The following is a 26,309-nucleotide window of genomic DNA, read 5'->3' as shown; positions in this document are numbered from 1 at the left end:
GATCTTGACATATAACAGGAAATGTTTAGTCTGACATTAATGTCAGACATATTCAAATATTGAAAATTTAACTAATGCCACCCCCCAAAAGAGTTTATTTTCTATGTAAAACCCAGACCACCCTGTCCAGACACAAGTCATTGGATCCAAAAGCATTTCACTGTGTAACACTGTATCTCCAGTGACAAGAATGTATCTGCACAGCCATGTGTTTGTGTAGCAACTGGACGAGGAAGGAGCATTAAAAAAAAAAAGTCAGAGTCTCTCCATTACTGTTCCGACAGGCAGCTATTGTTCTGCTTGGAGCAAAAACATTCCCTTGTCCTGGCTCCCGGTTGTGCTTTTCTCGACACAAAGCTGCTCTTTCTCTGAGCTGCGATAAACCTTTGTGGGACAGCTGCTGTCAGACGCTTCCTGTTCAGACTATTTTATGTGAAGAAGACCAATCAATAATTTGTGACTTTAAAAAAAATCTAAACATGTATGTTATCCTAAAAACAGCATTTCAGTTAACCACAGACTAGAATGACGACATCATACAGAAAGAAGAACCCACATCCTGTGGTTAAAGATCATCACGCTACGGCAAACAGGTCAGCTGTCTCACATAACCTCAACCAGACTCTGTGCAACACGAGTACGCCGAGATAAACGAGTCTCTAAATCTGAAAAGTGATTCTGAGGCGTTTCTGAGGTTTGAAAGGTAGAAGTTTCTGTTATGAGGTGATCCACAATTGCAAATTTCAAGATGGATCAATAAAATCAAATCTAGAAATGGAAATATGCCAATTTCTCCTCTGATCTTTACCTTGAAAATGTCCATATTTTCTTAGACTTCTTAATCAATCAGACTGAAACAATACATCCGTAACGCCAGTTCAGAACCAATATCATCTCAAGTCATTCCAACCATTCAGACAGATTCCTACTCAGTCACATACATTCAAATCAATCCTAGTTATTAAGCAAAGCAATACATTTACATTTAAAATTTGTTGAAAAGTTTTCTATTTTATGTGGCGACAGAGGAGAGGAAAACTCCCCTTTAACAATAAGAAACCTTCAGCAGAATCAGATGCTGGCTCTATAACAAAATGCATGTTACTTGAATAATTAGCTGACATTTTCTGCAGTTAAAGCAGCAGTACAACAATTAAGGTAAATTTGCAATATTGTGCAGCTCTACTCCAGATATTTCACACTTTACAGGAAGTCAGAAAAGCCTCACCGATGGAGACCTCCTTGATGAGCTCAGCTGCGGCATGCACCCCCTGAACGAGAGCGCGCGTCCACGTGGACAGGTCCCAGTGAGTCTCCACTCTGAAGACGTGCGACTCGATGCCGCGCCCGGTGCCGGTCCGGGTGGCGAACACCAGGTCTGAGCCGTGGGACGGAGAACCCCTGGCGCTGCCGGAGTGAACCAGTCTGAAGACAGAAACGTGGAACAGGTAAGAAGAGTGAGAGAGAAGGAAAGACGCGTCTTCACAAGACGGATGAAATATTGACATTTGCACAGCTCTTGTTAATGTTTTAAAATGACCCTGAACTATTCACAGCTGAGGGGTTTCTTCTAAGCTAAACAGATCATCCAACCATAATCCAGCCTCTCTTCCTGCAAGATCTAAGGCTGATGCTTTGAAACTAATGTGTTTTTTTATTATTATTATTTGTCTTAAACCATTTGCACCTGATTTGTAGCCGAGTCTCTGGTTTTGATTAGTTTTTCACATTAAGAACTGAAAAAATTTACAACCCCTACAGACGGTCAGCTGAGGAAACCAGACAAAAACCGTTGTTTACACAACTAATACATTTATTTAGAGGGAAAGCATTGCATAGCAACAATTTTGGACACCACGGAAAAAAACTATGTTTGCTGTCATTTTTGTACTTTCTGTACAGCACTCTGGGCAATACTACAAATTTATTTATACCACACATGTTTACAAATGTGCAGTATAAATAAATTTGACCTTCGTCAATCAGTGAATCACAGCTGTAATTGTGGCTGTGATCCACTTGAAATTCAGGGAAACAAGATGCGTAAAAAATGTTTTACAAAAACATTTTACAGAAGGAAAGCCAATCAGCAAACTACTATTAATATATCAACTTATATATTAAGTTGATATATACAAGTAGAGTCAGAGAGTCAGAGCAGCGTTCTGCTTTTCAGAGAAAATCATGTGAGCATCTGGAAACTTGTAGATACTCACCACTCACTACTGAAAATTAAAGGGAAGTAGTAAAGACAGAAAAGCTGCAACAGAAAGATTGCTGATCTGCTGATTTACCAAAAAAGAAAAAAAAAAAACATTTAACATGAATATAAACATATAGACCTTTAAAAAATACCAGTAGAAACCAAAACAACCGTAGTAGGTCCATAAGAGTCCGTAAGAGAACTAACAGGTGCAGAAATTTGATCTCCAAAAAAACAGTCAGCAGGAAAAAAAGCCACTAAAAAAAGGAAGAAAAAAAAATGGAAATAAGAACCAAGTAAAGTTGGAAAAAAAAGACAGAAAAAAAGAGAAAAGGTCTTTATGTGTTTTTAAACGTTTGCTTAAATATCTTCGTTCTACAAACAATGATCACGGTGATTAAGTTACAAAAATGTACTTATTGTCTGCTGGTAATTGTCCCAGCGAATCCATCCTGACGTAATATTCACATATCCTGACGTAATCTACACATTTGTTGTATATAATGCAACATAATGCAATGCACCATCAGCACCTGAAGGTTTACTCATAGCATCTGAATGCAAGACATTAAAAACCCTTAAAGGAAGAACACGTGCAGCTGCAGCACCCGTCTTTACCTGGTGGCGAGCAGCGGGTGTGTGAGCAGAGGCATGGACCAGGACTCTCTGCTCCACGGCACCGAGTCAAACAGCAGGATGTCTTTTTCCGTCAGCGCCATGACGACCGGCCTGAACTGCTGCCGTCCGCCTTCCAGCTGAATCTGCGATATCAATTCAAGAAGAGGAATCGAAGCTGATCAAAACGGACACTTTTTTAATTTTGAAGGCTTTCCTGTGGAGTCTGGATGGAATGAAAGTGATGCAGAGTCAGGAAGAGGATTTAATCGTTTCACACGGAACGGTTCATTTCAAAGTGAATCACGGTTCTGTGTGGGGTCAGAGCTGCAGTGTATTAGTAACAGACTATTTTGACCTCAGAGTGAGCTTAATATTTTACTTTTTTTTTTTTTTTTACCTCAGCGTAGCTGGTAATCATACATGTGCTTTGTTTTCACCTTTGCAGTTCTGCAAGGTGCTTCTGTTTCTAAAGTGAAACAAATATTAATAATAAATAACATTTTTATAGAACTTTTTCAGACACCAACTCAAATATTGGACCCCTTTCATATCAGTCACAATATATCCATCCATCCATCCATCCATCTTCTTCCGCTTATCCGGAGTCGGGTTGCGGGGGTAGCAGCTTCAGAAGGGAGGCCCAGACTTCCCTCTCCCCGGCCACTTCTTCTAGCTCTTCCGGGGGAATCCCAAGGCGTTCCCAGGCCAGCCGAGAGACATAGTCCCTCCAGCGTGTCCTGGGTCTTCCCCGGGGCCTCCTCCCGGTGGGACGTGCCCGGAACACCTCACCAGGGAGGCGTCCAGGAGGCATCCTGACCAGATGCCCGAGCCACCTCAACTGGCTCCTCTCGATGTGAAGGAGCAGCGGCTCTACTCTGAGTCTCTCCCGGATGACTGAGCTTCTCACCCTATCTCTAAGGGAGAGCCCAGCCACCCTACGGAGAAAACACATTTCGGCCGCTTGTATCCGCGATCTCGTTCTTTCGGTCTTCGGTCTTATACTTCTATAAAATGTAATTATAAGTTGATGTCATAATGTTTGTTATCTTAGCAAACTTGTTGCATATTTTAAAATGAATTTTTTCTTGATCAAACGGGTGGAAATAAACTGTATTTTGTGGATTTCACATGTGTGTTCATGTATTGTTTAAGATGCAAATGTGTTATAAATGTTTTATGCGTATTGAGATAAAAAAAATTAACAATAAAGTACTTTTTCCTAACAATTGCCTGACCATCTGGGGATGAAAGTTTAATAAATAAATACAGTGGCTTGCTAAAGTATTCATACTCTTCGAACTTCTCCAGATTGTGTCACATTACAAACCCACACACTTTTCAGTTTTTTATTTTGTAAAAAACTATTTTGTATCATGTAATACTTTTTCTTTTTACTTCACAATTGTATACCACTTTTTTATTGGTCTTTCATATTAAACTGCAATGAAATATGTTTATGTTTGTGGCTGTAAAGTGACAAAATATGGAAAGGTTTAAGGGGTATGAATATGTTTGCAAGCCACTGTAAATGGCTTGGTTGTATTAGTATTGTATTATACAGTTTTTTGTCACAGAGAAAAGGCGTGGTGTCCAAAATTGTTGCTATGCAATGCTTTCCCTCTAAATTAATGTATTAGTTGCGTAAACAGTTTTTGTAATGCAACAATAAAAAACAAATAAACAATAAGTCAACTCCCCTTGAGTCAAATGCCACTAAAAATGCATCTTTAAGATTTAAAACCCATCAAACCGACGCCTCAGAAAGACCCATCCCTGCCTCAAAAACACTGTGTATGTGAATTTTAGTGTGATAATTATGCAGTGCTGACAAGGTAAAGATATGTTGATGTAGCAGTGGAGTTCAGCAGCTCACAATCTGACCTGAATCTTGACAGAGCTCTGGGGAAGAAAAGAAAATGGAGCATTTTATCTTTTCTTCTTTGCTTTAACCGAGTCGTGACTGAACGACATCAAACCAGACGGTGCGATTGAGAAAGTTCCTGCTGTGAATAAGTGGGCTTCACAGGAAATAGCGTAACACAACAGAAACTTCCATCTGTATTTCCTGTTTTACTCCTGCCAAGATAAGCACGGCAACACATGAATCCATTCAACCAGCGCCTGAATGAACAGTTCAAAGTGAAGAGATATGAATCAGCGTTTCATTCCTGCGAGTGATTTCAGAACAAGTCCCGATTTGGTTGGCATGTTAGAATTTAGGGTGCTTGTGTGTTTTTGAGAAAACATGCACTTCCTGTGGATGTTGCATTACTGCAGTAGAGCCAGCCTGTATGTTTGAGGTCAGGGTGGTAATGTTTGAAACCTAAAAACTAGACTGAAATACTACTGTTGACAAATCTTTTTGAAAGCAAAAAGTGACTCCACTCATAACAGAGATGTGAGGAGTCAAAAAATTAGGATGAGCACATGGCCTGTAGTTTAAAAACTCATTAACGATGTTTTATCCTTTATAGCTTTCAATCTCTACCTGTGGTGGAACACGGTGGATCAGAAAATACTGCCGGTCTTTTCTAGATTTAAAAGTTAGAAGATCTTCACTCTCTAAGGAACACACACACACACACACACGCACCCACACCCGCCGACTGCTGATTGAGTAAGGCTATTCAAGCAAACAGTGCTAATCCCCAATACAGGAAACTAAAGAGAGTTTAAAAGGTGAACTTCACAATGCTTTTGTCTTGCAACTTAAAATAGTAAAACCCTATTTAAAGTGTTAAATATGTGTGAGTTCTCTCACACACATAGTGTGGCATCACCCGTTTTCTTTAACTAAATAATGAACACTAGTCCAACAGAATCACAAATTTAACTTTGTAAAAGAGAAATTGTATCATATCAGCAGACTAAACAAAAAAAAAAAGATTTTCAGCCACTAAATTATGCTCAGTGTATCTTTACAAAAATGTCTTGCTGTTATTGTTATCTAGGTACATATTTTATATGCAAATTCAATCTAAAATAATGAAAACACACATTTTGCATCTTTGAAAATCAAATTTAGTGTTCAACAGATTCTTTTTAAGCACAGAAAACTGAATTTACTTTGAAAAAACTTGTACAAAGTTCCAGGAAGCAATACAGTATAAATGTATTTATATTGTAACATTTGATGGAAACCTACACATAATTTTAAAACAGTGAACCAGGTACATATCAAGTTTATTGTGTGAATCAGAATAGAGAGGACAAAGCTAAGGGAATGTGCTTTGAGGCATGAATGGGGATAATGTTATCTTTATAAAGTTTCTTAACTACATTTGTTGAATCTAAACAAAGTTTACACAAATTATCTACAGCCCTTATAAAGGGAAATCTGATTATTGAAGCTAGTTATACAGGAGAATGCACATATTTTCCTTTATTTTGATATGATCCCAAGGTGCAGCGTTTTTCTTCCATTTTGTGATCTTCCTTCATTGCTCGTAATTTAGCATGAGACCATTTTGTGCCAGATGGCGTTACACAATGACCACTGAGAAATAGAGGGACACAGATTCAACGAAGCGCCAAATCAAAACTCTTCCCTTGAGGATTTGTTTTATAAATCATTTGAGTTTCTCTATGAATAGTTTCAGCCCTACTTGGCATTTCACAGAGCGTGTTTTTAACAAATGTCTTTTACAGCAGATGTCATTGAGCCTGCAGTGATTCATTTCACTTTATGGCACATCTAGATCCCAGTGGGTAAATTTATCCTTTATGAACTCCACAGATTTAATCAGGAAAAATAAACTTGATTCTTAAGAAAAGCATGGGTGGAAAAAGAGGAAAGAAAAATAAAAATACTAATGGAAGGAATACATAAACCACTAAAAATGTCTGTCTATTTAATTTCCCTTCAGTAATTCACATATTAAGTAAAACAACCATCTGTTTTTTGGGGGGTTTTTTAGAGTAGTTTCTGCGTACCTGTTCAGCCAGCCAGCCAATGTGTTTAAGGTGGGGGTGTGTGGTGGCTGCAGACGAGGCCCCCAGGTAGGCGTTGATGTGTGCCAGCGTCTGCGGCAGGAGAGCGGCTATGTTGGTGTGTATGGCAGTGAACCAGGAGTTGGCTGTGGCTCCGTCTTTACAGCGCAGCACCACGGTGTGCTGGCCGTCTGGGGAGTGCAGCTCCAGCAGCCTGAATGGAACAGGAGAAGTTTACTATTTTGGGAAAAAATAAAAACTGTAAATAATGTTGAGTGAAACTGAAACAAATTAGCGTTTTAGTTTATGGATCAAATTTTGTTTTCTTGTTAGGTCCCAGAAAACATTTCCACAACTTTTTGCCAAAAACGTTCATGTCAAATGTGATTTTATTCAATTATTTTGAGCTCTGTCTGAAAAACTGGAGGAACATTCAGTTCCTACCATAAACCAGCGAAAGAACGGCGTTCCTGAAAGAAGCTTGCTGTAGTTTAATGAGTTAAAATCAAGAAGAAGAAAAAAACTTGCTGCCTTATCCACCATCAACTGCTTTGTCATAAGAATGTTTATATTTAATGAAGTTTGGTTTAACTATAGAGGAAGTAGAGGAATTTCAAAAGACGGCTAAAAGCTTTTAGTTTTTCTCAAGCTTTCTGTGCTTAGGTAACCTGGGATAAACAGCTATATGCATTATTTTATGTTGTTTAGTTCATAAAATAAGCTAAATATAAGTTTTTAAAAATGTTACTAAGTTACTATTCATAATACGTTACAATGAATGTTACTATTAATTCCTTAAGTGTAAGGAATGAATAGACATTATTAAATTTAAATTATGGTTTTAAAAATGCTTCTTGAAGTTATAGTTTTACTTGCTTCTGTTCCTCAATTTTATCCATCTGAACTGTCAGCCTCAGTTATACAAAATGTAAATTTGGAAATGTTGCCAGCCGTTTGGAGAACTAAAAGTAAAGTTCTCGTTTGTGGATAAATGCAAACTCCTGTTCACAATTCGAATCACTATGCTAACCGCTAACAAAGGATGCTGAAAGCAGTTTAAAGTGTCAAGTTATCATTTTGTCTTTGTGTAAAGAAAAAAAAAAAAAGCTCCATCCAGTTTGTGACTGTTCTCTTTCACACGCAGTGTGACGTCAGCTCTCCCTCTAATATAAATATTTAATAACAGCGGGAAGGCCGGGGAAAAAAAATGTTGAACCTCGGTGATTTTAGCTTTTGCAGAGAAAACAAAAGTGATTAAAATCAGGTTAAAAGTTTTACAAAGAACATAGATTGGATCTCCGATCGAAGCACTTCTAGTTCAGAGTAAATTGTTATTCAGACTGCAGAATAACTGCACATTGAGTTTACATCATTGTGAATATGACTATGAGGAAGACTTAGACAAACAGCAATTATTAACAGAGGTGATCTTCACTGATCCACTTGGTTGCAGCAGTAAACAAAGTTAGCCCAAATATCCTTTATTATTATTTCACCAACTATATTAATGTGTTTGTATATTTTTTGTTGTTTTAAGATAAATATATTTAAATGACCAATAATATTTTTAAAAATTCTAGGCAATGTACTAAATGACTAGCAGACAGGAGCAACTTTTTTCACAAAAGTAGGCAACACTGTCTGATTAATCTTCCTGTTTTAGATCAACATGCTCAGAGGAGGTTTTTGTTGTCTTGCCCCTAATGTTTAACAAAAATAAACATTCCAATCTAATGAACAGAAGAGAGACACACAAGCCCATCTCCCACACAGACGCACCAACCCTCCCTCAACCTCAGCTATTTCAGCCCCAGCACGACAGCAAACCTGTTCTCCAGATCAGGCATGGTGAGGTTTCTGCTGATGAAGCACATCTTCAGGCTGATGACCTTCCTGTCTTTGGACGAGGACAATGAGCTGCTGTGCTTGGGTGACCCAGAGTCGTCGCTGCCGCTGTAGCTGGGGGACTGTGGGCGGACGCCGTCCCACTGCAGGTCGGCCACCAGGGACGGCTTCTTGAAGAGCGGAGACACCTCGCGGATGTACTTCACTGAGGATGGGTGAAAGGGAAAAAAAACACAGTTCAGTAAAGGTACAGTTCATATCACTTGAGTGGGTTCCTATTCTATAATATGAAAGAGGGGAACAGTAAAAAAGAACCCTAAATATTATGTTCTTAATATATTTTTTAAATGGATATTTATTCCCAATTTCTGGGAAAAAAATGTATCCACATGAGTTCTGAAATTACACTTCAGTAAGACTTTTCTAATTGTGCAGTACCAGTATGTGGTGAAGTCAGCGATGTCTTTACCATCGATGTGTGGTAAAGACATCTGGTGTGAACACCAGATGTTCACACAATCGCTGGTGTGAAGGGCTATGGCCAAATGAACTTGGCCATAGTAGACAGCTGGACATTTGTTGTACCCTCATAAATGGTTCCAATTTTACAGTCTCTGTAAAATTGACTTTAAATGGAAGACCCTGACCATGGCTAAAGCAGTGCTTGGCTAAAAACTCTTCCAAAACAAACTAAAAAGCAACATGGAACTTGTTCTGCAGCTATTTTGGTTTCAAGCACAGGAAATGAACAAATTAGACACACAAAATCTGTATGTCGACGGAAAGTAAATCTGGAATCCCAGAGGCCAAGTAGTCGTGTAGTAGTGCATGTTTGAGGTGTTCCCCTGCTTGAACACACCTGACGTCAAGGAATGAGTCATAGGCAGGCCCCAGCAGGGAGCAAGGAGTTAGCGAAACAATAGAACAGTTAGACTTTAAAAACATGCAGACCCTGAAGGACAGGAATTACCCATCTCTGGTGGAGAGATTGATTTTCCAAAGAAAATGGAAAGAACATCAGTTTGGACAAATCTCAGGAGTAGCATAGCCACTTTAGTTATTCAACATAATACAAAGAAATGTATCTGATGAATGCCAACAGACAGCCAAGGATGCATTTATGGTTTGATCAGATCCACCCAGTGACAGCTGGTTACTACAGAGGAAAGTGGCTGCAGACTAAAAGCCTTTCGACCCTTTCAAGTCCACTTCCCGGTGCGCAAATGAACAATGAAATATCTGCAGCTGCATTTTCCTAAAATTATATCTAGAGCTGAGTGTGTAAGAGAAACAAGTCCAGAAGAAAACCAAGTACAGATGTGAGGTTGGCCAGTTGGCTGTTTGTACAATAAAAGGGGGGCTTTTGCTCTGATGTGATGGATTCGCTTTCCAAATTTGGTCATGTGGGCTCTCATCCCCACGGCGGCCTCACTGTTATTCCCCTCTCTCCCTTCTAAACATGAAGGTTTTATCTCCATTGTTTCCTCCTGCGTCTGCTCTCATACTCTTTGTATGATGATGGTGAAAACAGAGCAGAAACATTTCTGAGTGTGTTTGAGTTGGACAATGAGTCCGTCTGCTTCGTATGAAACCTGAGACGACCCTCTGAGGAGATGAGGTCATTCTTGAACGTAGATATTCCTTGTGAGTCTATGCTTCCTAAAGAGAGCGGTGAGTTTCTAACCAGAGAAAAACACGCTTAGGATGAGATGTAAAGAGTTAAAACAAAAGGGCTATTCTAACTAACCTGTCTCTGTATGAGGATGTAAACATCCCAATTTGTTCAATTCTGCATTAGCAGTGACTATTTAAAATAAATAAAACTTTTACAAGCCATACTTGGTGCTGATCGTCCCTGCCGGATGTGTACAACCGAGATATCAATAAACAGGAGCCTGTAGAACAACATGAAGTAGGCTAGAAGATCTCAAAAAGCAACACATTACACCCCTGATCAAAACAAAGTCAAAAGTCTGATCACAGATCTGCAGAAGCAGAGGAGGCTGCAGTGTGTATAAGCCCCTGCATGCTCCTGTGTACATTACTCTATGCATGACTCAGAACGCAAGACTGGGCGGGGAGCTACGCTAAGGAAACGGGCCAAGGCCGACCATCCTAACCACATCTCCCACACCAACAAGAAACGGGAGCGTTTCTGCAGACGCAAGTGGTTTAGAGTGAGGGAGTGAGTGTGAAAGCATTCCTGGATGCCTGTGTTTACGTGTGAGGAAAGAGAGTGGTTCTGTAAAATCAAGGTGTCACTAATCAACAGAACTGAAGAAGAGATGTTGAGACGAAGACACTTTCTGTATATAGACATTCTCCCATCTGTGGTTTTACTAGTTTAACAGACAATCAGAGTGTAATAATGAACTAATAACATTAAGTCTGCACCCGGTCTGAATGCTACTAACATTTACTCAAAGCAGTGTAAACAAATAGATACAAAAAGTTGTCAGTCAGAATCCAGCTAGAGTTATTGTATTTGATATTTTAGTTAACTTTGGGTATTTTATATTTTCCACAGAATAAATTTGCTAACAATGCTAAATCCTGTTTGTGTGTAGGTGCAAATATCCTTTCAAATCTTTAAGTGCTAAAGTTCCTCTCCTACACAGTTCTTTTTTTAACTGACTAAACCAGTTTCACAATGAATCATGTCAATAAAGAGAAAATAAAAGCACTGGTGTATCCATCCTCTTTGTTAAGCTGCTTTATTCACTTCCAGATGTTCGGTTTCTTGCTCTCTTCACTAGCTTAGTTTGTCTTATTATAAATAAGTAGTTAATCTGTTGTTTATATATTAAATCTATTATTTCTTTGGTGTCCGGAGGGCATCACTGAAGTCATAGTTTTAAGCTATCAAACTTTAAGCTGATTCAGTGAGTTTGCATGGAGCCAGTCAAAAAACAAAACACAACAGTCTGCGACAACTTTAAATGTGCCATAATTTCCTTCAAAGGGTGAACAGTAGCAGAAAGTGTAGTCATTTCCAAGCCACCATCGGCGAACAGCTATGCCGCTCAGTCTCCATCTCTAAGCACACGGCACTCTGTGCCTCCCCGACTCGGTCAGCTTCTTACACCGACAGCCTCTCAGCTAACGAGGAAGTCCACTCTTCCTCATTAACAAGTCATCTACCATCTACTAGACATCACTGTTTATCTTTATATCCATAAAAACAACTGGAAATAGCAAACTGGTACACAGTGCATGGAGCTACAAATTAAATTGCAGGCCATATCATGCAAGCATGTTGTTATTTTTACCTTCATAAAATGCTAATAAGACTGCATTTAGCTTTTACGCTTAAAAAAAAAAAAAGAGAGAGAATCTCTAAAAGCCAGAACTCAGTAACTGCTTGATTTCTCATGCATTTAGCCTCATTTGGTCTCATGCATGTGAAGTTTGGAGAGAGAAAAAACCCAGCTGCAAACAACATGCAGTGAAGAATGTGTGTTGCATGTTGCAGGGGAAATAATGACTTCATCAGCAAGAAGCAGGCTAAAATAGGTTAACTTTCTATCAAATCTTTTAGGTGTCATCATTAAGCACATTTGTTGTTAAAAGACAAAAAGCAATTCTGGGAAATGAATAACAGAAGTGGGGACTTGGAATACTCTTCTGCATGCCCCTTGTGTAAACTGTAATTATGGTCTTGCTTTGCAGCAGAGTTTGTAAAAGCTCTGCTGTGTGACTTTTTGGCAGCGCGTGGACCATTCTACATCTGCTTTTATTCAGTCTCCTTTAGTCTAAACAATGAGGCCTCCAAGCAGCTGCAATCTTTTATGTAGTCAGATAAGTCAAATCTATCAGCGGCGCCTTGTTTAAAAGTTGAGATGTTACAAATCCTGAAAGCTGAGAACATTTTGCCATTTCTACCTGCTTCATCCCATTGGCTAGATCAACTACTCCAGGTGGACATTGAGCTAAAACCGACTGGTTTCTGTTCAGGCATAACTCAAGACCAGTAAGTAACTAACCAATATTGTCTGTGTCTACCTGGGAGTAGGTACCTGACAGACTGAGTCTCTCTTTTCAAACATGAAAGAATCTTCGGTCTAACTTTCCAAGTCTTTACAGCCAGAAGTAGCTCTTCAGTCTCTCCATCATTCCTTTGTGATCATTAAAAAGAAGTTGAATGCATTTGGATGGAACAGCCCGTCTTTCTGGCTTTGTTGCAGTCTGATGAACTCATTAGTTCTTTCAGGCCGATTGCTCAGCTCCACTTCTGCTTCTAATTAGGCCCATCCACAGAGGGCCAGCCGATCTGTGCATGCAGTATTACCTGTATGCTTCTGTATAAATGCGCGAGGAGGAGGATTCCCCAGAGATGCCAACCAGCATCCCATAAGGCCATCTCATCTGCTTCCATTTATACCTCGCTGCCTGCCGGCCAAAGGATAGACAGAAGAAAGGGAAGACAACGTCCAGAGGCAGAGGAGGACTGTCTGACTCGGCACATATTTGGTTGTGGCAAGAGCTGTGGTTCAAAGCGACCAGTAAAACTACTCTTCTTCACCGCTTACCAAGAAGTAATCATCTTCTGGAATGGGTGAAATAATAGCTCACAGAGCGGTGAGTCGTTGAGCCAGACCCCGGCCTCTGTACTTTCCTCCCCAACTGCCCAGAAATTCTCCTGTGGTTTGGCCCAACACGCTTTCACCGCTGGTTTTTCTCTAGCTTCTCTTTCCTTCTCCAAAAGTATCCATCTATCCACCAACGGTGCAATCCCCTCTGAACAATGCTTTGATTCAGCAATATTCGCTCACCCTAAAGAGTAAAAAGTCTAAAATATAGCAGATTGTGAGGATTTTCTGCCAGATTAAAAAAAAACAACTTAATTATCTTCACGTAAAGCAATTATCTTCTTGATTGGATAGATGACTGAGCTGCACTGATATGAAAATTTGAATCAGAATCAATATCCGATGTTAATGTTGCTGTTATGGCCAAAAACAATATACCGTAATATAAAGTTCCCTAAAAAAAACAGTCCCAATGCTGACATTGCCTCCCTGCTTCAGTAAAAAAAAAAAACACCAGAATTCACTTCTCTTGAATAAGACCTAGGTTTTTAAGCAGACCAGAGTCCGCTTTTTGGTCCGCTTCAGAGTTCGATTGGACTTTCACATCACCACAAATGAAACATACTTTCTAAGCAAGCGAGCTAAAGTTTGATTAAAACAGAATAATCAGGTCTGGTATGAATGCACCCTAAAACTGGGGTCTGGACTCAGACAAATTCACACCGTCCCCTCTGCTACATTATGATATAACCTCAGTGAGAGCATTTGAAAATAAAAAAAAAAACAATTTAAAAAAAACTAGTAACCGCTTTATGCTAAGGCACTTTTGCAACACTACGCCACCACATTTATTTAATTACATGACTCCGTTTTCTAAAAGATCAGCGTATTTAGTGGACTAAAAAGTGGACTTCAGTGTGGGTGTGTCAACTTTCTACACACTATAAAGCAGATTATGGACAAAAATAATCACATTTATCATTGTCTGCAGCGCCGACAGTTGAAGATTACTGCCGTCTGTGCTGAGAGCACAGATTGATGGTACTTTAGCGCCGGCAGGTTCCCAACAAAACGGACAAGGTGGATTACCTTGAGGATCAAAGGGATCCTCCTGAAATTTCTAATAACAAAAATGCATCCATTTATAGTTGAGGCACAAAAATGTGGACCAATCAAATATACAGTATTTGTGGGTATAAATATCAGATGTTTGGATGTATGGGAAAGAAAGCAGACAAGCTCTTTTTGAGGCTTTGCAGACAATTTCAGATCCTGTGGATCCGAGGACGCCAACAGACAGTGAACAGAGTCGGCACAAGAGAAAAAAACATTCACCAGGTTTGTCCCCATTTCATCAATGCCTTTTTTATTCCTCCTAATTACTCAAACAAAAGCCTCAAACTGTCCTTTTCCCGCAGCAAACCAAAACTGAGTTTAGACTAATTAAGCACATATGAGATGCTGCGTCTTTCAGTCAGCTGAGAGGATAAGATTAAGTAGTATTTGTCATATATATCCAAAGTAAATATATTTCTCAATGTGTGTGAACCAGCATCAATTTGAACAGAACTAAAAACTTGTGGATTTAAGGCAGCAAAAACAACAGGCAGCGTGCCAGCAATGCAAGAAAAGCTCATCGCTGCATGGCCACATCAAACAGCAACGAGGCTTCTGAGCTTGAACTGGTGTCTTTTCTGATGCCGACTCCGAGTTTGCAGCTCCCAAAACGCTGCAGGCCTGAATACAGAGTAATCAGTCGCAAATGGGCTTAGAACAATGATCAAATCAAATTAAATGATGAAATTGATAAATAAAAATCATACTTCAACAAAAAACAAAATGACAGATGTATGCAAAGTACTGTACTCAGATTTATAGATTTGTTGCTTTTGGGAGTTGTTTGTCATTCTCTCTCTCTCTTTTTTTTAAATAGTTTATCATCTGATTGGAATCTATATCTGCAAAGAAAGTTTAAGCACAGCTATGAATTAACATCTCCCCACATTCTTCAGAAATTAATTTTTACCACATCATAAAGTTTGAAGAATGGCAGTAATATATCTTTTACCACAATCTGCAGAGCAGCCTTGCTAAAATATGAAGTCGAGCGCAAGTGATCACGTAATAAATCCAAATAAATACACACAAAGTCGGCTCAAAGTAAAAGGAAACATTGTAAAAGCAAATATTTTTTTGGTATATTTATATATTGTTTTCTATTCATCATGTATTTTTGTGAACAAAACTTTGGTCTTGTTGGTGTTTAATGCGCTCTATAAATAAAGCTAGTATGGTGTCATGAGTACATAAATACAACCTCCAACAATTAACATTACAGTATACTATAGAATTTAATAAGCACTAGGGAATAACAAACACATGGTTTTCCTGGATATATAGGAAAAGCATGTTGCCTATGTACACAGTTAAAACCAAAATATCTTGGAAAGATGTTGGCTGAAGCTGGGTGGAGAGTGACACTTTCCACAGGAAAATAAGTTGTGTTCTGACATGAGCTGAAATGGAGGAAGTCATTACTTGAAAAGATAAGCAAAAAGACAAACTATTGTTTACAAATGCACTCAACAAAAATCTTAACTTTTAAAAACATATACTTTAGTCTAAAGAAACTAGAATGGAAGTATCTGGCCAAGACGACCACCGTTACCTTTAGTGGAAAAATGGTAATGCCTGCAATTTTTAAAACACCATATTACGAAGTACGGAGGTGGCAGCATTATGTTGAGGGGAGTGTTTTATTACAGGGAGGACTTTTGCAATTCACGAGGAAAAAACATAATTTGGACATTTTGAAGAGACGACTCAACACCAGCCATGAACTAAAAGCTTGGGCACAAATGGGTCTTCAAATGAACAGTGGCCCTCAGCATGTAAGAACATTAGTTACAGAGTGGCGTAAGGGCAATAAAGTCGATGTTTTAGTCTCAGTCACATAAGAACATTTGTGGATAGATCTGGAAAGGCGTGTGTGAGTCAGCGACCTACAAACCTGACTGAGTTACACACTTCTGGGCCAAATTCCAGCGAATTATTGTGAGAAGTTTAAGGAAGGATATGAAAAAAAACATTTTACCCAAGTCAGTAAGGAAATTCTACCAAATATCTTATTTTGTTTTTATCTCTAAGCAGTGATTATTGTGACATTTAGCAAATAGAAATAATGTTGCTAACATAAACTTCTTCACAGTCTTGCTAGCAGTCTTCCATTAGAGGCTTTAAGTGTAACCCACCCACCCCAGCAGTTCAGTCAGACTGAGGTTTGAACTTGGGTCATTGTAACACCTCACTCACTCTGTGGTCGATCTGCTGCTTCATCTGGTCGCATGACTCAGTTTTAGCCAAGCTACACCTGTTAATCTTAAAACTGAAAGTACGTTACTTCTGTAGCTGGCAAACAAACCCAAAACATAAAGCCACCAATACTGTACGAAAGAGCTGGAACGAGGTGTTTCTGCTTATATGCTTGGTTTGTTTTTAACAAATGTGTTGCATTTCATTATGATTAAGCATCTTTACATTAATCTTGTTTTTCCAAAAATGCTTTCCAGTTAGTTGATGGGTAGCATGGCTGGCGTTGTGTTGACAGTTTAACCAAATATCAACTTATCCAATTCATTTTAAGAGCAAACAAATAAACAGGTTATTACTAGAGATGAAACAGTTTGGATTAATCAAGACTAATCAATTATTGAAATAACTGTCAAATATTTTAGTAATAAATTATTTTTTTAAAATGGGCACATTCTACTCCTCCATGGGCTGCCACCTTATCGTGGTGGAGGGGTTTGAGTGTCCCAATGATCCTAGGAGCTATGCTGTCTGGGGCTTCATGCCCCTGGTAGGGTCACCCAAGGCAGACAGGTCCTAGGTGAGGGACCAGACAAAGAGCAGCCTGAAGACCCCAATGATGAAGGAAAACTTTGGACTTGGTGTTCCCTCGCCCGGACGCGGGTCACCGGGGCCCCACTCTGGAGCCAGGCCTGGAGGGGGGGCACGATGGCGAGCGTCTGGTGGCCGGGCTTTTACCCATGGAGCCCGGCCGGGCTCAGCCCGAAGAGGAAACATGGGCCCCCCCTCCCATGGGCCCACCACCCGTGGGAGGGGCCAAAGGGGTCGGGTGCAGTGTGGGATGGGTGGCAGCAGAGGGAGGGGACCCTGGCGGTCCGATCCTCGGTTGCAGAAACTGGCTCTTGGGACGTGGAATGTCACCTCTCTGGTGGGGAAGGAGCCGGAGCTAGTGCGTGAGGTCGAGAGGTTCCGGCTAGAAATAGTCGGTCTCACCTCGACGCACGGCTCTGGTTCTGGAACCAGTCTCCTTGAGAGGGGCTGGACATACTTCCACTCTGGAGTTGCCCAAGGTGAGAGGCGTCGGGCAGGAGTGGGCATACTTGTTGCTCCCCATCTCGGCGCCTGTACGTTGGGGTTTACCCCGGTGAACGAGAGGGTAGCATCCCTCCGCCTACGGGTGGGGGGACGGGTTCTGACTGTCGTTTGTGCTTACGGGCCGAACGACAGTTCAGATTACCCACCCTTTTTGGAGTCCTTAGAGGGGGTACTGGAGAGTGCTCCTCCTGGGGACTCCCTTGTTCTGCTGGGGGACTTCAACGCTCACGTGGGCAATGACAGTGAGACCTGGAAGGGCGTGGTTGGGAGGAACGGCCCGCCCGACCTGAACTCGAGCGGTGTTCTGTTGCTGGACTTCTGTGCTCGCCATGGATTGTCCATAACGAACACCATGTTCAAGCATAAGGGTGTCCATATGTGCACTTGGCACCAGGACACCCTAGGCCGCAGTTCGATGATCGACTTTGTCATCGTTTCATCGGATCTGCGGCCGTATGTCTTGGACACTCGGGTGAAGAGAGGTGCGGAGCTGTCCACTGACCACTACCTGGTGGTGAGTTGGCTCCGATGGTGGGGGCGAAAGCCGGTCAGACCTGGCAGGCCCAAACGTGTTGTGAGGGTCTGCTGGGAACGTCTGGCGGAATCCCCTGTGAGACGGAGCTTTAACTCCCATCTCCGGCAAAACTTCGAACACGTCCCGGAGGAGGTGGGGGACATGGAGTCTGAGTGGACCGTGTTCCGTGCCTCCATTGTCGAGGCGGCCGATCGGAGCTGTGGCCGCAAGGTTGTCGGTGCCTGTCGCGGCGGCAACCCTCGAACCCGCTGGTGGACACCTTCGGTGAGGGATGCCGTCAGGCTGAAGAAGGAGTCCTATCGGGCCTTTTTGGCCTGTGGGACTCCGGAAGCAGCTGATGGGTACCGGCGGGCGAAGCGGCATGCGGCTCGGGCGGTTGCTGAGGCAAAAACTCGGGCGTGGGAGGAGTTTGGAGAGGCCATGGAGAAAGACTTCCGTACGGCTTCGAGGCGATTCTGGTCCACCATCCGGCGTCTCAGGGGGGGGAAGCGGTGCAGCACCAACACTGTTTATAGTGGGGATGGTGTGCTGCTGACCTCTACTCGGGACGTTGTGGGCCGGTGGGCAGAGTACTTCGAAGACCTCCTCAATCCCACCAACATGCCTTCCACTGAGGAAGCGGAGCCTGGGGACTCTGGGTTGGGCTCTCCAATCTCTGGGGGCGAGGTCGCCGAGGTGGTTAAAAAGCTCCTCGGTGGCAGGGCCCCGGGGGTGGATGAGATCCGCCCGGAGTTCCTTAAGGCTCTGGATGTTGTAGGGTTGTGTTGGTTGACGCGACTCTGCAATGTCGCATGGACATCGGGGGCAGTTCCCCTGGATTGGCAGACTGGGGTGGTGGTCCCCCTGTTCAAAAAGGGGGACCGGAGGGTGTGCTCCAATTATAGAGGGGTCACACTCTTAAGCCTCCCTGGCAAGGTCTATTCAGGGGTCCTGGAGAGGAGGGTCCGTCGGATAGTCGAACCTCGGATTCAGGAAGAGCAGTGTGGTTTTCGTCCTGGTCGTGGAACACTGGACCAGCTCTACACCCTCGGCAGGGTCCTGGAGGGTGCATGGGAGTTCGCCCAACCAGTCTACATGTGTTTTGTGGACTTGGAGAAGGCGTTCGACCGTGTCCCTCGGGGAGCCCTGTGGGGGGTTCTCCGGGACTATGGGGTACCGGGCCCTTTGATACGGGCTGTCAGGTCCCTGTATGACCGGTGTCAGAGTCTGGTCCGCATTGCCGGCAGTAAGTCGGGCTCGTTTCCGGTGAGAGTTGGACTCCGCCAGGGCTGCCCTTTGTCACCGATTCTGTTCATCACTTTCATGGACAGAATTTCTAGGCGCAGCCAAGGTGTTGAGGGGATCCGATTTGGTGGCCTTAGGATCTCATCTTTGCTTTTCGCAGACGATGTGGTCCTTTTGGCTTCATCAGATCGTGATCTGCAGCTCTCGCTGGAGCGGTTCGCAGCCGAGTGTGAAGCGGCCGGGATGGGGATCAGTGCCTCCAAATCCGAGGCCATGGTCTTGAGCCGGAAAAGGGTAGAGTGCCTTCTCCGGGTCAGGGGGGGTGTCCTGCCCCAAGTGGAGGAGTTTAAGTATCTCGGGATCTTGTTCACGAATGGGGGAAGAAGGGAGCGGGAGATCGACAGGCGGATTGGCGCAGCGTCTGCTGTCAAGCGGGCGCTGTACCAGTCCGTCGTGGTGAAGAGAGAGCTGAGCCAAAAAGCGAAGCTCTCGATTTACCGGTCGATCTACGTTCCCACCCTCATCTATGGTCATGAGCTTTGGGTAATGACCGAAAGAACGAGATCGCGGATACAAGCGGCCGAAATGGGTTTTCTCCGTAGGGTGGCTGGGCTCTCCCTTAGAGATAGGGTGAGAAGCTCAGTCATCCGGGAGGGACTCAGAGTAGAGCCGCTGCTCCTTCACATCGAGAGGAGCCAGTTGAGGTGGCTCGGGCATCTGGTCAGGATGCCTCCTGGACGCCTCCCTGGTGAGGTGTTCCGGGCACGTCCCACCGGGAGGAGGCCCCGGGGAAGACCCAGGACACGCTGGAGGGACTATGTCTCTCGGCTGGCCTGGGAACGCCTCGGGATTCCCCCGGAGGAGCTAGAAGAAGTGGCTGGGGAGAGGGAAGTCTGGGCCTCCCTTCTGAGGCTGCTGCCCCCGCGACCCGACCTCGGATAAGCGGAAGAAGATGGATGGATGGATGGATGGATGGATGGGCACATTCTACAGATTTTTCATCTAACTACTTAAACATTTTTAATACGATATTAGAAATACATGATACTGTCGTAATCATGACATAACACCTGTCATGAACATGTAGGAGTCCTTATGAATGTCTGACTGATGTCATAAAGTGTCATTTGGCATAAAATGACACTTTTAATGCAAAGTTGCTCTAAAAGTTGCCCTGAAAGTCTATTAAAAGTGCCACTTTTGCATTGACGTGTCAATATTTCCAACATTTAAAGCAACTTTCCATTATAAGTGTCATTATTTACCGAATGACACTTTGTGACAACATTCATAAAGACTCCTTCATGTTCATGACAGGTGTTATATCATGTTTATGACAGTGTAATGTCAGGGTTATGCACACCCCGTCAAATAAAGTGTTACCAAATACATTAATGGATGCAAATAAACAAAATTCAATTCATTTTTAAAAAATAAGACGACAAACATTTGATTGCCTAAAGAGCAACAACACAGCATTCATTTAGTGAATTTGAACTGTGTGAAAGCTAATACTAGTTTTGGCAAAGGTGTTTGATCTTTAATGCAAAACGTATACATATTTGATACAATTTTGGATTAGCTTCACCTTTTTTATGCAAATAACCTTTTTTTTGAGTCTCCACTCGAGTTAATGATTAATTGATTATTAAATTAGTTAACTATTTCATACATTTATTAATCACAATTCATCCGATTAATTGTTTCAGCTCTGCTTGCAAACTTCAGGACAGTCACAAACGCTGGCCTGAGCATTAAGTGCTTCATCTACTTAAAGAAGTGTAAAGTAAGCGTGAGTCAGGCGTGTTAAAGGTGTTAGGAGAAGAACAGGCTGAACTGAGCTGCAGTGAAGGCAGCATGAGCTTCATTCCTGGAAGAGCTCAGAAAGGAACAAGAGTTTGTGGGACTGAGTTTAAATAGCGGGATGCAAGCCATAAACCTCCCTCTGCAGGCCGTGTTGCTGATCACTGGAAAAACGGCTGGTTATTTTCTGTTTACAGAAGTGGCTTCGGATCAATCTCTGCAACATGAATAATTTAAATCGCTAAAGGCTGCGGAGGAGCACGAACCATGCAAGTCAGATGACTGACCTCTGCCCCAAATAAGCACGTGTGAGCGGAGGTCAGGAATGTGGGGCTCCGGAGCTAATTGAGGGAATATCTGGGAGTTTATGTATTTGTGTGCTTCCACTGCGTTCTGGAAGGTCAAGCCTCACTCTGACTGACCGCCGCTCCTTTCACGAAGCAGTGGCAGATCCACAAACGCTCCGATGACAGGCAGCTGACAGATTCCTGCAGCAGCACACGAAGCCTTTCTCCTCAGCACGCCCGAGGGGGGTCGCTGCTTTTCACAGAGGCGCCAGCAGGCAAAGTTCAATCTGTGGTTTCAAACCAAAAACGTTTCATTCCTGGGAAGCACAAAGACTCTGCTGTTTCTCTGATTATAAAAGATAAATAGCTTGACTAATCTGATTCTGAGTGGGAAAAAAATAAAATAAAATCACATTTTCACAGAACAGATTGCTGAAAACGTCTGTTGTGTTCACTTGGTTTTATGTTGGGAGGAACACAACAGGCCTGGTTTTGACTTCAGTGGAAATGTGTCCCTCATTGATTAGTTCCTACAATTTGCGCTCGTCAGAATTCAACCCACGTTTATTCCGCGCCATTAAACACAGCTTTTAGCCGTTCCCAATGTTAAGTTTCCAAACCCTCAGGGCTCTGCAGTCCGCCTGTCTACAACGTTCAACAAAAATGCTCCCGGTTTGAGACCCTAATGCTGGTTTATGAAGCCCTGTGTAGCGGGTTTTACGACAAACACGTCACCTCTGGCGTTGGTGTTCAATATAATCGGATTACATTAAATATTCTCTTTCAGATTTATTACAAACAACGCCACCAGCTTCTTCTGATTCGAATAATAAAATCAGCATGATCCTCTGATGACAAAGTCACAAGAAACATTAAAAATACTGAGGATTTTGAGTTTTACAAATGAACAATGATCCAAAATGAATGGAATAAAATTATATTTCTGATAAGGAATAAAGTAGGACGCCCCAAAATAAGATTAGATAATCATTTATTAGTCCCAGAAGTGGGAAATTTATGCTGTCACAGCATAAAGTGGACAGAGCAAAATAAGATTAACAGAAACACTATACACTAATGACAACACAGAGTAAAAAAATAAAAGTAATATTGAATTAATCATAAAACTAAATAATTAAATGGCTAAAATGATGCAATAGTTTCAGCTTAAATACAATCATTTTGACTTAACATGTGCGTCTTGGAGTATATTTACATATAGTGCTCTTTTAATCCCACTTAAAATGGCTAAAACATACCGCTGTATCACATCGGGAGCAACATGTATAAAACATTGTAGCAATTTGAAGGTTCACTGTTCACTTAAACATTCAATTTGATGCTCCTAAGCATTAAAGTGAGAGGGAACGCCATGGTGAGATCCTGAGAACGGTCAAACCTTCAGAAACAAGACTGGAGATATGATTTAAAGAGGCCTCAAAAGATATAAAACCAGCCATTTCACTGTAAAAAATAAAATCAAATCATATACTAGTGGAGGACAATTAGGATAACTCATAACATGACCAAATCTGGCTGTCCCAGCAAGTCCACCCTGAAAGCAGACCGCAAGATGCTGACAGGAGTATCCATGTAAACTCAAATATCATGACAGGAACTCCACTGGACTCTAACCAATATGAGAGTGCAAATCACTCAAATCTGGAAGAAACCAAACAGATTGAACTTTAGTAGGAGGTGTGAAAGAAAGAAAACTGTATTCTCTAAGAATATATGAAGGGTGTCAGCTTTCAGAAAAAATTTAGACAAAGAGCAGACCTTCCAGATGGGGACAGGCTTGTATCAAATCGTTTATCATTTATGGTGAAACACTTTTTCATGATAAGAATGTTGATTTATCGTTGCCACAATAAATTCCAAAACTGTCCATATTGTTGGGATTGTCTGTTTTACTATTTTCTCCACTGTTAGTTCATTGACAATATCAGCAAATATTCTCATTGGATTTATGCATAGATGCAGATTCACACCAACGCTAATGTGGATATGTTCGACGCAACGGTTGACATGTCTGGAATGAACCAATAAGTCAAATCAAATCAATAAATACCAATAAATTGTGTGCATTTTAGTGACACAAATCACATTTATTTATATGAATATTGTCCCACAAAAGCACAATGCAAGTGGGTTTGTTTTTCAGGAGCAGTTTTTGAGTTTGTGGGACAATAATTGCTGTGTCATGCAGTCACAAACCCACACAGTTACCTAAAAAAGAAGTAATAACTTCTTCTCATCTTCACTTTTATTGTTACCTCAAAATATTGCAATAAAACTTTAGGTCCATAGCCACCCACCTAGAGTCATGCTCTTTGGAGAGAGGTGAATTATTTGAGCTCCAGAACCGAGGACCTAGTAATAAAGTAAATACAGCAACCTAGGAAAAGAGCCTCACACCCACTGCTAAGCATGGAGGTGGACGTGTCATGGTTTGGGACTGTAGCAGGGCCTGTCCACTGGAAAACCACTGCATCCACCTTGAATGCTACTTTGTTTCAGAGGGAGCTTAGTTAGGATACCCTAAAATTATTAGGGTATCCTAACTTTTTCCTCAGCTGCAACACACAATTGTTAAAATCTTTTGTTTAAAGAGTAAAACGCTGGTATTTACTTATTTTGTGTCTGTGTACGTTTTTCTGAAACTGAATTGATTTTTTTTCCAGAGATAAGTAAAAAAAACCAACTTCAGACAAAGATATTGTGGGGTGTTTTTTGTTTCACATGACTGCACCGTATTCATTTTTAATGTGACTAACTGCTGGATAACTTTAGGACACCATGGCTTCACACCTTCAGCACACGTCACCATGCCGGTTGTGGAGCGCACATCGAGACAAAAACATTATCAACAATCTCCTCAGATGACAACAATTACCGGTAGCTGCCACGGTTACCTCCCATTGAGATAACTTGCAGCAAACTTTTGACTTGCAGTTAAAAATAAAACAAGAGTTGACATTTAGAGCAAATTAAACTGGGCTGCTATGAGTCACCTGAATGTCCCGTTGGCCTAATTTAGTCAAGTTAAACTGTGGTGATCGCCAACTGCAGACTCAAACCAAAGAAAAACCCAAACAAATAAGGTTTCAGTAAACACGCAACTTCAAAATGTGCACCAATTGTGCAATAAAAACTAATCACATGCAAACCCCTCATTTACTTTTCTTCAACTGTTGTAGTGACGTGGATTAGGTCTGTTTTTGGGAGGTTCTGGCTGTATATGCAGTGATATATTTGTATTAGAGCTGCAAAATATGTTGAGCTGCAGTCAAAACATAATAACACAACTGCAAGTAAAGGTTCATCATTACCAATATTGTTATATTTTTCATCAATATATATTTTCCCAATTCATATCATCAGTAGATTGTTTTCTCTAAAAGTCATTTTTATTTTAAATGGCAAAATACCACCAAATATAAGAAAGCATGAATTTGGCACATGGCAAGAGCTTGTAAAGATTTCCACAGATAAATCTCATTAGTTGAATCCTGCATTGACCTTTGATCCTTTTACATGCAAACCTGACCACAGCTGTGCTTAAATTCCTGTTTACACTAATCAAAGGATTTGTGTTCAGCTGATTTGAATCAATGCAGCTTGAACTTCTCCATCTGCTCAGATATCAACACAGGACTGTGTTTCCTTAAGATGGCATACAATAAGTGTTAATCGGCTCTGACTGGTTCACGTAATGAAAAATCAGATTTTCTTCCCACTATTGTCTAAAAAAAAAAAAAAGCAGTTTGGGACGAAGACGTGTAATAAACTTGTAATTCTTTCATGTTTTATGGATTTAAAACAACTATGTCTAAGAACTGGCGGCACATTTGTACTCTTTGTACTTTTATTGTCTGTAGTCCTCAGAAAGAAAGAAATTCAAAAAAGGCAAAACCCCAAAATACGTTTTAGCCAGGAAAAAATTAAACGATGCATTACTACACTTATTACACACTATAAAAAACACTCTATAATATTCACTTTGCACTTCAAAGACACCATTCACAAACAAATAAATCCCATCTGTTAAAGTTGAACTTTTAACAAACTGTAATGCCTTTAAGCCTGACCAGCACAGTGGTTAAACTCCTGTTTCCACTAAAAGTTTTGTTTTCTTTTAAGCTGAATTAATTCTGGTATTATTTCTCCTTTCAGTTATAGCTCTGTAGTTATAGTTGTCTTTTACAGTTGATTTTGAATACAAATGGATTGCATCTAATGGAAACCCAAAATTTTGTTTCCCAAAAAATTAGAACTTTACATAAGTCAAATAAAGAGTTTGTACTGCAAAATGCTAGTCTACTCAAAAGCCTGTCCATATATTGTACTGTATATGCACTCATTACTTAGTTGGGGCTCCTTTTGCATGAATTACTGCATCAATGCGACGTGACATGGAGACGATCTGCCTGCGTTTCTGTTTAGGTGTAATGAAAGTCCATATTGTTTTGTTAGCGGCCATCATCTTTCTGCATCGTTAGTTCTAGAAACGCTGGACCTCGCCTCGGACTTTCATTTCCCAATTAAATGAGAAAGCCAAACTCATCTGAAACAGAACAATTAGTACCTCTAAGCAACAGTTCTGTCTTTTATGTCCTCATCCCAAGTAAGACTTTTGGCATCGTCTCTAATTCAGAACTGTCTCAACACAAGGTTTGCAAGGCTGTGGTTAACCCTGCTGATTGCATCTTTTTCAGCCAAATGTTTTCCTTCTGCTCAACTTTCTGGTAAAATGTTTGAACATCCATCTTTTGAAATGGCCTATTGTGGTTTACCACATGGACTGTCTGCTCAGGTCAGCAGTCTTCACCATTATTGTGAGGGAGTTTCTATATCAGCAATTGTAATATTAAAATTTTCTTCAAAACTGAATTTTGGTTTTCACTACATATAAGCCATAATCCTCAAAA

The 26,309-nt window shown here is 41.3% G+C and overlaps 1 protein-coding gene across 1 annotated transcript in view; it reads right to left on the bottom strand.

Moving 5' to 3' along the window:
- sntb2 (syntrophin, beta 2) overlaps nt 1-26,309 on the bottom strand; it is a 31,931-nt gene that overhangs the window by 4,079 nt on the left and 1,543 nt on the right. The window contains exons 2-5 of the mRNA XM_032587524.1: nt 8,579-8,801; nt 6,755-6,965; nt 2,822-2,964; nt 1,229-1,425 (exon numbers count right to left, since the gene is read on the bottom strand). Of these exons, the coding sequence (XP_032443415.1) occupies nt 1,229-1,425; nt 2,822-2,964; nt 6,755-6,965; nt 8,579-8,801 (774 nt within the window). The remainder of the gene's footprint in view (nt 1-1,228; nt 1,426-2,821; nt 2,965-6,754; nt 6,966-8,578; nt 8,802-26,309) is intronic.

Source organism: Xiphophorus hellerii, chromosome 2 (assembly GCF_003331165.1).
Source record: "Xiphophorus hellerii strain 12219 chromosome 2, Xiphophorus_hellerii-4.1, whole genome shotgun sequence".
In the NCBI taxonomy this organism is placed as follows: domain Eukaryota; kingdom Metazoa; phylum Chordata; class Actinopteri; order Cyprinodontiformes; family Poeciliidae; genus Xiphophorus; species Xiphophorus hellerii.
The sequence above is the reverse complement of the archived record's forward strand: the minus strand, read 5'-3'. Positions and strand labels throughout refer to the sequence as shown.